The following is an 11,703-nucleotide window of genomic DNA, read 5'->3' as shown; positions in this document are numbered from 1 at the left end:
CTCATATACTTTCACTAAACCTCACTAAGTACATAAGATAGCCTCAGGTACTTATTCGTTATTATGTATCTTGGAAGATATTATTATCTTAAGTTTTTATCTGATAGGGGAAGTATGAATAGTTCCAAACGTAACTATAGTGACGTATAAAAATGACATATAGTTGCATTTCATAGATTGGTAATTGCAACGAAGCTTAGAAAACAATAATAATTACGCGTATTTAACGATAAGATGTCTAATGCTAAATATTAAATTTTTTTATTTATAATTAAATTAACACATATACATGATATATAAAGATCTGATAAAGTGATATCAATATTTTTATAAAATTTTTGCTATAAATTTAACAGAAGACATATGACAGGTATTTATCGCATATGTAAATTCTATATAGAGCTTCTTATTTAATTATTTTATTAATGTTCATTCAATTTAAGATTAAGATTTGATATAACAATTAATAATTTTATTTTTTTAATGATTTTATCTTGATGATATTATTAAGAAGTTAAGAAAACAAATTTATATAAAGATATTAATTGTATGTATTGTATATATTTAAATTTTAAATATATTTATTGTTTTTTTATATACATATATTATTTTTATTTTATATTATTGCTTTATTATTAGATTTATATTATCATTTTATGATTCCAATAATTTTTTTTTAGATTTAATTATTATGACAATTATAAAAATTAAAAATCAAATATGAAAAAATTTGTTCAAATCTGTACTTAAAAAAAATATTTTATAACTTGGATATCAAGATTACAAGTTAAAGCATATCCTATCAGTATACATGTTGATTCATATATCAATTCTTATAATTTATTCATTGTACTTTTATGAACTTTCAATGGCATTGTATAACTTATCAGTTTATATATATGAAACATATTCATCATGTTATTGATTCTATTAAACTCAAAAATTTTTAATAAAATATAATCTAAGACTTAAAAATGATGAAAGAATTAAGAACTTTTGGCTTGCTTTTATATAAAAATTTAATAGTTAGAAAAAAGCATTGGAAAACGACAATATTTTTACAATGTTTGATACCTATTAGCTTATTTATATTGATACAAGCTATAAGAGATTTCAGTGTGCAACCACCTCTTGTATTTAATGAAAGTACATATTATCCTATACAAACCAAAAAAGAATTAACATTATTAAATAGAGAATTTACACAATTATATTATGTACCACAGAATTCATACACAGAAAATATTTTAGAAGATATTCGTATGTGTTTAAAACTATCACATGAAAATGTAGCTGGTTTTTTAACTGAGAATGATATGATTAATGCTTATACAATGTTGCAAGCCAAATCTCTTATTACAAATGTTTTAGTTCTTGTTTTTGAACAATATAATACAACTGACATAAGATATAAAATCAGACATTCTTTCAAAATTCCAAATATATTATTTCAAAATAGTGATCAACCTCATTATAATGCACATACCATATATTTAAATACTATTCCATTTGTACAATTACAAATATGTGTTGATGAAACTTTTATACATCACATAGCACATCCTATGATGGATATAAAGGTATTATATATGTGTATAGTTGTTATTATTAAATTATAAACAATATCTTTTTTGTATTATTTATTACATTCATTTTAGCTGTCAATACAAAGAATGCCTTATCCTTCACATGTCAAAATAGACGAATCTGATACAATGTTAAGATTGGTGATATGCATGTTTGCAGTTATTGCTTTTTTAATACCACTTTCTATAGAAACAAATTATGCAACAAAGGAAAAATATATTGGTGTAAATGTTTTAATGGCAATGAATGGAGTAAAACAGTATCAGAATCTATTAAGTTGGTTGATTGTTGGCATTATATTTAGTATTTTTTATATAGTACCAATAATAATATTATTTAAAAACACTTTTTCTGGAAATGTTGATCCATATTTGTACTATAGCAATACTTTTATATTTTGGATAATACTCACAGCACATATTGCTCATTTAATATCATTTGGTATGCATATTGCTGCATATTTTTCAAAACGTAAGTTTTTTAAAAAAAAATCAAAATAAAAATATGTATAATAACATAATAAATATATATAATATATATATGATAAAAATTAAAAAATGAAAATATATAATTTTTAATTTTTTTTTAGCACGTTTTGTGATAATAACGCTATCAATTATTTATTCTGCCTCTTTTTCACTTCATGGACATTTGATAAGAGAAGAAATCTTTTCAATAATACCATATTTAGGAATATTATTTCCAAATATGTTGCTATATAAATTTTTTGAAGAAGTAAATGCATATGAAGCTCACTGTACGTAAATTTTTTTTAGTATTGTATTATAGTTTTAAAACTTTTAAAATACTAACTATAATATAAAATTTATAGTAATTGGTATTCAATGGTCAAATATGTTTATTGTTGGAGATACACAATATAATATTACTGGATGTGTTGGATTTATATTTATTTTTTCAATTTTTGGTACTCTATTACATTTTTTATTATCTGTATATATTAATGCTGTACTCCCAGGAAAATACGGTGTTCGTAAAGATCCATTTTATTTTTTTAAGGTAAATTTTTTTGTTATATTGATTATATCTAAATATGACTTCAAAATTTATCATTATGTATTTTGTGTATTTTATTTATAATAAAAAGTATTTTTTATAGTATTTAAAAAAGAATAAAATAAATCTTGATGAAAATATAGAGGATTTTGATTATAATAATATAGATAATGAAAATTTTGAACCAATTGCAAAAGGAGTACTTACTCCTGGAATACAAATCCGTAATCTTAAAAAAACATATAAAAATACTTGTTTTCAAAAATCAGTAAGTTTTTTTAGCTTATTAAATTTAATTAATGAATTATTATTGTTATAACATAATCATAGTAATTATAATAATAATATTTATTCTATAATAGACAGTTCAAGCTTTAAAGGGAATTTCAATGGATTTATATAAAGGACAAATAACAGCTTTATTGGGACATAATGGGGCTGGGAAAACTACACTTATGTCTATCTTAACTGGTAGAAGTTTTTTTTCTTTATAATAAATATATGCATTCAAGATTTTTAAATGAAATATTTTCTATATAGGCGTGATAAGTCCAACTGAAGGAAAAGTTATTATAAATGGTAAAAACATAGCAAAACATTTGCAATGTATTAGAAATAATTTAGGTTTATGCCCTCAAGAAAATATAGTTTTTCCTGATTTAAGTGTATTTGAACAATTAGAATTTTTTGGTCTGGTAAATATACATCCAAATAAAATAACATTACATGTAAATAATAATTAAAAAAATTAGAAGATATATATGGTGTTTTAGCTAAAAGGTACAAATAAAACACGGAAAGAAATCCAACAAAATGTTGACATTCTATTGGATAAATTAAAGTTGCGCGAAAAAAGAAATGTTCTTCCAAACAAATTATCTGGAGGACAAAAGAGAAGATTATGTCTTGGAATGGCGCTTGTTAGTGATGCTAATATTATAATTTTAGACGAACCAACTTCTGGAATGGATCCTGAAACTAGAAGAGATATATGGGATATTATATTAAAAATAAGAGGAAAGAAAACAATTTTAATTAGTACACATAATATGGAAGAGGCTGATATACTTGGAGATCGAATTGCCATTGTACACGGAGGACGATTAAAATGTTATGGCACATCAATGTTTTTGAAAAAACAATATGGTTATGGTCATATCGAAGTTACTTTATCAACAAAATCATGGTGTAATGCAGAAAAAATTATAAATAAATTTGATCCAAGGACACAACAAATAAATGTCGATAATGAGAAAATCGTTTTAAGTGTACCGAATACTGAAACTTTACCACAATCTTTAGATAATGTTGAAAATCAAAAAAAGAATCTGGGAGTTACAGGGATTAGTGTATCATTGATTACTTTAGAAGAAGTATTTTTAAAAGTAATTAAAAATAAAGATAATGAAAAGCATTTGAATGAATTATATTGTCCTCCATCACAAAAAATAGAAGGATGGAGTTTAAGTATACAGACAATTTTAGCACTGTATCATAAGAAATTGATATACACTAAGAAAAATTTAACTAATATAATATTAACGTATCTTTTACCACTTTTTTTGGTGGTGTTAACAGGCTTAAGTTATGATATGCCTAGTGATTCAACGAATATATTTCCATTAGAACTTAATATGTATAAACATCCAAAAGCTCTATATTCTTTTAAAAACGAAAGTATTGGAAAAGAAAATTCAATTCAAATAAAATATTTTGGTGGAATTACAGAAAATATAGAACAAAATATAAGCGTTACACAAGCTTTATTGGATCGCGCTGTCCAAAATATAGCAGAATACCGTAACAATTATATTGTTTCTGCAGAATTTAATATTTCTGATGGAATCTTATATGCTAATGGTTTTTATTCTGGAATTGCAATTCATAGTGTGCCATTAACTATAAATTTATTATCAAATGCATTAATTAAAAGTATAGCTGGTGATGAATATTCTATTCATGTCTCAAGCCAAAAATTACCAAATGCATTGTCTGCTACAATATTATACATGCCAGAATATGAATCTTTGACAAGAGTATTGATCTTTTGCTGTTTTTTCTTTCCTACTATAGCACTCTTTGTAGTCCATCCTTTTCAAGAAACAGAGACTAAAATGAAACAACTCCAGAGAATGACAGGAGTTACCTCTTTCTCATACTGGTTTACTATGTTTACTTTTGATTTATTAGTTCTTACAGGTATCATAATTGTTATTGTACTAGGATTTTATGCCATGGATATGATCTTGGATATACGCTTATATTACGTGATAGAAATATGTAATAATATAATATTAATAATTATTAAATGTATTAAGAATATATTTTTATATTTTTATTTTTTTTCAGTTACTATGATATTACTACTCTTTCTTTTTGGTATAAATTCTTTAATCATATCATATATCTTCAGTTTCATCAATAAATCAAGAAACACTATAATAACTGTTTTAAGTCTTGTACCTGTTGGATTTGGTAAGTTGCATTACATTACATTGTATCATAAAAATATGAAAAAAATAAAATGAGTAAACCAATATTTTTTTATTATATTTTAGTTTTATTTCAATATCTCTTACACGAAGTGATTCATAATTTTGATAAATTCAAAATTTTATATTCGATTCAGAAAAATCTATTTCGTTTGATACCTCATGTGAGCCTATTTCATGGTCAATTGTCTTTCTTCAATATAGCTATACAAAATGCGAGATGTCGTCGACTACCAAATCGATTGCAAGATGTAGTTTGTTTAGCTCTTTCGGATGTATGTTGCGGTACGAATTATTAATTATATATTTTAATAATTTTTCTATGTTGAAAATATTAAACATAAATAAGATCTTTTTTAGGTTTGGATTGTGCGGATGGAGTATGCAAAAATCAACTTTCTTATTTTTCTAATTATGATAATGACATGAGTTTGAAAGAATGTATTATTTATCTATCCTTCACACCATTAATGTATTTCACAATACTCATTATTTTAGAGGAACGTTTACCACATAAATTCTATGCTAAAATATTGAATAAAAATTTAAAGAATCCATGTGATATAAAAGATGATCAAGTAAAAAAGGAAAAACATGCAGTAGCGGTGGAAATTAGAAAATTATTAAACCGTGGTATAGTATTTTATAAATATTATTATATAGTTAAAATAAAATATTTATTTTATTAAATAAAAATTATATATTAAATATATTAAATAATAAAAAATAAAATTTATTTTAACTATATTGAATAAAGAATTGGAATGAAAATTTATTCGTTATTATTTATATTTAGATGAAGCAAAAAAAGTTAATAAGAAGAAAATTAAAACAGTTTCCACTACTGAAAATAATTTATTAGAAAATCCAGAAAATAACAAAGATAGTCTGTTTTTAGTTTATGAATTGAGCAAATATTATGGGAAATTAATGGCGGTACAGGAAATTAGTTTTATGGTAAAACAACGAGAATGTTTTGGATTACTTGGAGTTAATGGCGCTGGAAAAAGCACCACGTTTAGAATGTTAACTGGTGAAGAAATACCAAATAGTGGTATCATGTACTTAGGAAAATCAGAAATTAATATTAATCGAAAAGATGTAATGTATTATTATTCTTTTTTTTATATTTTTTTCTGTACATTATTTTTATTATATTTTTATGAATTTTTTATTTAGTATTTAGCTCAAATGGGATATTGTCCACAAACTAATGCATTGCTCAATTCCTTGAATGCATTTGATCATTTAAGATTATTTGCTTTACTTCGCGGTATTCCTAAATCAAAGGTGGATTTAGAAGTTAACAAATGGATTAATAGACTCGGTAAATTTATTTTTTAAAAATTACAAAATTTACTTTAAACAATTACAATATAAATTTTTATGAACGTGTTTGTTGTATCAGATTTAAATGCTTGCATGTATCAACCAACCAATACATATAGCGGTGGTAATAAACGACGTTTGAACGTTGCAATGGCACTTATTGGAAATCCGACTCTCGTTCTATTGGATGAACCAACGACGGGAGTTGATCCTGCGGCTAGACGATTGCTTTGGAATATACTTCAATCTTGCCAAAAAATGGGACAAGCTATTATATTTACTTCTCATAGGTATTTTATTTGATTCGATAATATATATTATTACAATTCTATTTAATAAATAAAAAATAATAAATTTAATAATAAAAAAAAAAATATTCATAATAGCATGGAAGAATGCGAAGCTTTATGCAACAGATTAGTCATTATGGTGAAAGGTCAATTAGTTTGTATCGGTGCAAGTCAGGAATTGAAACAACGATTCGGCGCTGGTTACGATATTCACATTAAATTAAATCCAAGTCGAACGGATGATGATGTCATTAATATAAAAAATATTATAGAATCATCTCTATTTTGTGAAATTAGAGACGAGAATTTGGTAAACTATATTTATGTGAAATATTTATAAGTGCATTTTATATAGTATTTACTAATATAATTTTATTTTTTAATTTGCAGGGACTCATAGCATATCATGTGAATGATATTGGAACGACATGGGAAAAAATGTATAATACAATGAACGATTTAAAAAGACAATACAGTTGTATTCAAGATTATGCTGTTTTATCTGCTACTTTAGAACAACTTTTTATTCAGTTTGCCAGAGGAACTGAATTAACAAAATCTAAAACATCTACTGTGGATTCCACTACACAAACAACAAATGTGTAAATAATACGCAATATTTTAACATAAAAAAATGAATTTCTTTATTAAATTATTTTTTTTTTGTAAATATAATTAAAATATTTCTTTCTGATATATGTATAATGTTAATGGCAATTTTTTAATTTATGTATAATTTTAAGTTATTTATTTGAATATATATGTTTAAACTCAAAAAAAATATTTTGTTATTTTTTTAAAATTTGTATTAAAGAATTTGTATTAAAAGTACAATTTACTGTGTATAATTATGTGTGTAAAGGTATAAAAATAAAAATTAAAAATGCATATGAAAATTCAATAACAACATTGTTAAAAAGGAAACAAAAATTTTAAATAATAGTGTAGGGGAAAAAAAATAAGTCATAAATAAAGTTCTCATATTTTATATAAATAAGAAAGTTACATAAACGATATGTTCTTATGTACATACGTCCGCCTTTAAATGATATTATTGTAATGGAATAAGATTGATTCTATAATATGTAATGACTTATGCGGTGTCGTCTAGTAATGGTATCCGCCTGAACTTGTTTGGTACGAGTTTGGACCCTGATAAGATCCACTACTTCCACCTCCTCCTCGACCACCACCACTGCCACCTCCGCCGCCTCCGCCTCCTCCTGCTGTTAATAAAATTATTTAATTAATTTAATACTAATTTATCAAAAAAATGTATCGATTAAACTATTTTAATTATCAAAAAGTATTTTTTTCCAATTTTTTTCTAGTTCAAACAATCTTATCATCTATGCAAATATTTTGCAAAAATATCATCTATGAAACTCACTATAACGATCCAGAGCATATCCACCTCCGCCACCATTACCACCACCACCGGAAGTATCTTGATTTTCGCCTCTGGCTTCTGCAGCAAGAGCTAATTCAACACCTCGTTGAATTTCTGGTGGGATCGGAGGTGGAGTCGGTAAGTGCGCGCCTTGAGGGTGAAAACCTTCTTCGTCCGCGGTATAGGTGATGCTATACTGTACACCATCAGGCCCGGTATACGAGTATGATCCACTTACCGCTTCCGCGTTACCTAGAGAAGCGAAATACATGAATACTTGATGTAGCAGATGCTTGGCTAGATTGCGCCATATATCAAGAATTTTTGCGGCTTTCTAGCTTGTTAGTAACAACCACTGTTCGGTAATTATTCATCATTGACAGAAATTGAGACATTGGTTAGTTGTAACTATTTTCTATGATCTTTAATTTCTAATCTTTTTCAAATTTTGTAACATTTCTTTTACACAGATGCAGAAATCTCTCTTTTAGAAGTAAAATATCAAAAAAGAATGGAAAGAAAAGTACTGAGTGGAAATTACATTTGAGAAGTTGTAGTGCTATTGCATTCATCAGTGCTATCCCATTGTAAACGGAAAATGATTCGAGGTCGTGCACGATGATGGATAGGAATATTCATAACGGCAAGAAATGGTAGCGACGAACCGCGAAGAAAAGGAATGTAAGGAATACCATCATTGGGAAACGAAAGTGGCCCTGATCTCACCTTGCAGGTGACCTGTTTCTTGCGCACTGATACCATTTCCTGTTTCGTAGCTGAATTGGTAGTTGCCGTCACCACTATTCTGATTGTTAAACGAGACGATAGGTATCTCTTGACCTCCTCCGGGTCCTCCTCTTGGTCCACCACCGCCGCCGCCGCCGCCACCAGCTGAACCATAAATTCAAACAAAATTTTCAAATTGTTAGGCAAAGTATTTTAACTCGGATAAAGTTTCGTTATAAAAATAACCGAGTTACCACAGACTTTGATTGACTCCAGTATCCTTTCTCTACAACTGACTTTTAGCAGTCCTGAGAAAGTTGATGATCGAAACTAGTCTCGGCGAAATGAAAAAAACTAGCATTCAAGCCAGCCAGAATTTCAAGTGATTCGAATAGAACGTACATCTCCCATTTTGTCGCATATAATCGACTTTTTATCGATCAACATATCTGTGCCATACACGAGATTACGACACACGAGGTGAAATCCGCGAACATACTCGAGATTAATCCATAAGTGAATAAGAACCTAATTACTCGGTCGGTCGCGACGAGACTGTACAAAAGACACAGAGACGAGACGCTTTGGTGCTATTTTCGCAATCCATCGAGAATTCTCACCATCGTCGAATCGTACGTAGATTCGAGAGTCTTGTTACTGGAATCGTGCCGGGTATCTTCATTAGAGAAGCGCCTCAAGGGATAAAGTGATTAAGTGTTTCGCGTTGAACCGCGATTTTCACTTTTCTTTCCATGATACGAAATGAGCTCTGGTTTCACAGCATATTTTACATATTTTTATGCAATTCGACCGACGAAATGTCTTTCATCATTTTCTTTCTTTCTTTCTTTCTTTTTCTATATATGATGTGATACAACAGAACTTTATAATCATTCAATAATTTTCTCTATGCACGTATTGTTGAAACAATGTTCGATAAATGTCTCGATAATTCCTTTCGTAAATTGAACAATTTGTTATATCAAATTTTTTTCATTTTTCATATGCATATCAAGATTTCCTGCGCAAGTTTTATTAATGTGTAAAAATATTCATGTTAATGAATTATTAGGTAATATTTTTAGTCAGAAAATTAACGAGAAAAAAGAATTAGTAAATGGTAGGTGTTGAACTAATATTCTGTTTAATATTCTTAATATTCTGTTACATATTTTTTCTTAATTGTATAACAAATATGCAAATACAAAAAATTATATTTCTACGTAGATTAGAATAACATCAAGAATAAGTTAAAGAAGAAAATAAGAAAATTTTAAAAACTTAAAAATTTTTATTTGTATAAAATTGAAATTTGATTAAAAAACGATAAAAAAATATTAATTTAATTTCACAGAAATTGTAATCTCATCTCGTAAAAGGCATGAAATTATTACATATTATTGCCTTTCACTCAGGAGAATCTGCTATTAGAAGTAGATAATAAAAAGAGATAACGATAATCGAACTCGAAAAGTCTTTTACATGATACTTTCAATAAATCTTAATATCATCATATAAGGAGACATTAAATTCTAATATGGAATAATAACCATATTATTATATTATTATAAGTTGCAATTTTAGTTGTTATGTTCGTGTTAAATATAGTAATTTATTATAAGGGAATAATCTTGTCTGCTCTATTGGAAATCATATTTAAAATATTTGATGAAGGAAATTGCAATAATTAGCAAATTTATAATATAATAATTTAAAATATAATTTTAATATTTTTGAAAAATACGTGCAAATAATTCAAACGATTTCCAAATTTATTATTTCGATTATATCGAACGATCGATTTTTCCGATAGAATCGATTTCATTTGATCATCGAATACTCGATTTATTATCGAATATTCTATTGAAGTCGAGGCAGAATGTGCAACAAGTAAATATTTTATAATTATATTATATTTATGGTTTTTACATTTTAAATTAAAAACTAATTGAAAAACAATACTTACGACCTCCACCGTAGGCACCTCCGCCTCCGCCACCACCGCTATATGCTGCAAGTCCTCCACTACCACCGCCAAATGCTCCATGTCCACCTGATCCACCTGGTCCACCAGGTCTACCAGGTCCTCCTGGAGCACCAGGACGATTGGGAGCTTGTATTAATCCTGCACCTCCTGCAGTGCCTGCATTGCCCGGGGGAAGGTAAGTGTTGTCTAATCGGGCAGCGTAACACGTACCAACAACGGCCAATAACGCGATAGCGAGCTGTTAAAACAATTGTCAATACTTTGACTACTGAACGCAACACAAGGCAACGAGTCAATTTTTTGGAAAACTTAAAATGTTTTTAGATTATTGCAAAATTAAAATAGAACGTAATTTTTATCGTAATATCACTAAAAAATTCTTGTGAACACACTATGCCATATTTCACAGATTCTATTCAATATCAAGAAAAAGTATAAAGATGAATTATAATATTAGTAATTTTTTTTTAATATTATAATAATCTATGCTAAAAGATGCAATAAAACGTTGATTCGTATTCGATATCACTAACATGCGATTTTTCGAGAAATCGATATCAAAGACCGAAAGCAAATAGAGATACGCCATCTACCGCGGGAAAAAACAGTCGTACTGTTACTCGTACCGATTTCATCTCGTTGACGAAATGCTCGATCTGTGTGAAAAACGAACCTCCCCGTTGATACTGGTCGCACAGTGCAACGTTCTATCGCCAAACGATGGCAATAATTGGTCTGTGCAGATTCAGGTCGGAGCAACCGTGCTTATATACCGATTCGTGGCCTCAGGATCGTCTTCCTCCCACCTAGGAGGAAGACTCTCAGAAACAGCATCAAGTCTGGTGAACACCCGGTGCAGCGTCCCTCAGCGAAGTTCGCGAACTC

General features: G+C 27.8%; 2 protein-coding genes across 3 annotated transcripts; one reads left to right on the top strand and one right to left on the bottom strand.

Annotated features, from left to right (window-relative positions):
• The first annotated feature begins 112 nt into the window (after positions 1-112).
• On the top strand, positions 113-7,611 carry LOC100871211 (ATP-binding cassette sub-family A member 17). 2 transcript variants are annotated; one of them, XM_086903795.1, is made up of 17 exons: positions 113-370; positions 681-1,580; positions 1,659-2,058; positions 2,177-2,344; positions 2,420-2,607; positions 2,708-2,872; positions 2,967-3,075; positions 3,145-3,299; positions 3,378-4,884; positions 4,954-5,079; positions 5,301-5,381; positions 5,457-5,729; positions 5,893-6,197; positions 6,276-6,423; positions 6,505-6,715; positions 6,812-7,025; positions 7,106-7,611. In XM_086903795.1, the coding sequence occupies exons 2-17, from the start codon at positions 975-977 to the stop codon at positions 7,319-7,321; spliced, it is 4,872 nt and encodes a 1,623-aa protein (XP_086759921.1). In that variant the 5' UTR covers positions 113-370; positions 681-974; the 3' UTR covers positions 7,322-7,611. The 2 variants fall into 2 exon arrangements, with proteins under 2 accessions (XP_086759921.1, XP_086759877.1); XM_086903751.1 differs by having other exon boundaries at positions 5,163-5,381.
• A 74-nt stretch (positions 7,612-7,685) lies between these two features.
• On the bottom strand, positions 7,686-11,703 carry LOC100871564 (uncharacterized). Its single transcript, XM_003690248.4, has 5 exons — positions 11,445-11,703; positions 10,798-11,056; positions 8,832-8,996; positions 8,106-8,357; positions 7,686-7,941 (listed from the first exon to the last, which is right to left on the bottom strand). The coding sequence occupies exons 1-5, from the start codon at positions 11,451-11,453 to the stop codon at positions 7,823-7,825; spliced, it is 804 nt and encodes a 267-aa protein (XP_003690296.1). The 5' UTR covers positions 11,454-11,703; the 3' UTR covers positions 7,686-7,822.

This window comes from Apis florea, unplaced genomic scaffold (assembly GCF_048593485.1).
Source record: "Apis florea isolate Af1SG1 unplaced genomic scaffold, ASM4859348v1 contig_1615_pilon, whole genome shotgun sequence".
In the NCBI taxonomy this organism is placed as follows: Eukaryota; Metazoa; Arthropoda; class Insecta; order Hymenoptera; family Apidae; genus Apis; species Apis florea.
This window is presented reverse-complemented; position numbering and strand designations above follow the sequence as displayed.

Coding starts and splice junctions, on each gene's coding strand:
- LOC100871211 (XM_086903751.1), top strand. CDS start 975: ATGATGAAAGAATTAAGAACTTTTGGCTTGCTTTTATATAAAAATTTA. Junction 2,873..2,966: donor ATACTTGTTTTCAAAAATCA/GTAAGTTTTTTT, acceptor ATTCTATAATAG/ACAGTTCAAGCTTTAAAGGG. Junction 5,730..5,892: donor TAGAAAATTATTAAACCGTG/GTATAGTATTTT, acceptor ATTTATATTTAG/ATGAAGCAAAAAAAGTTAAT.
- LOC100871564 (XM_003690248.4), bottom strand. Junction 8,358..8,831: donor AGAAACAGGTCACCTGCAAG/GTGAGATCAGGG, acceptor TCGCTTCTCTAG/GTAACGCGGAAGCGGTAAGT. Junction 7,942..8,105: donor ATATGCTCTGGATCGTTATA/GTGAGTTTCATA, acceptor TTTTATTAACAG/CAGGAGGAGGCGGAGGCGGC.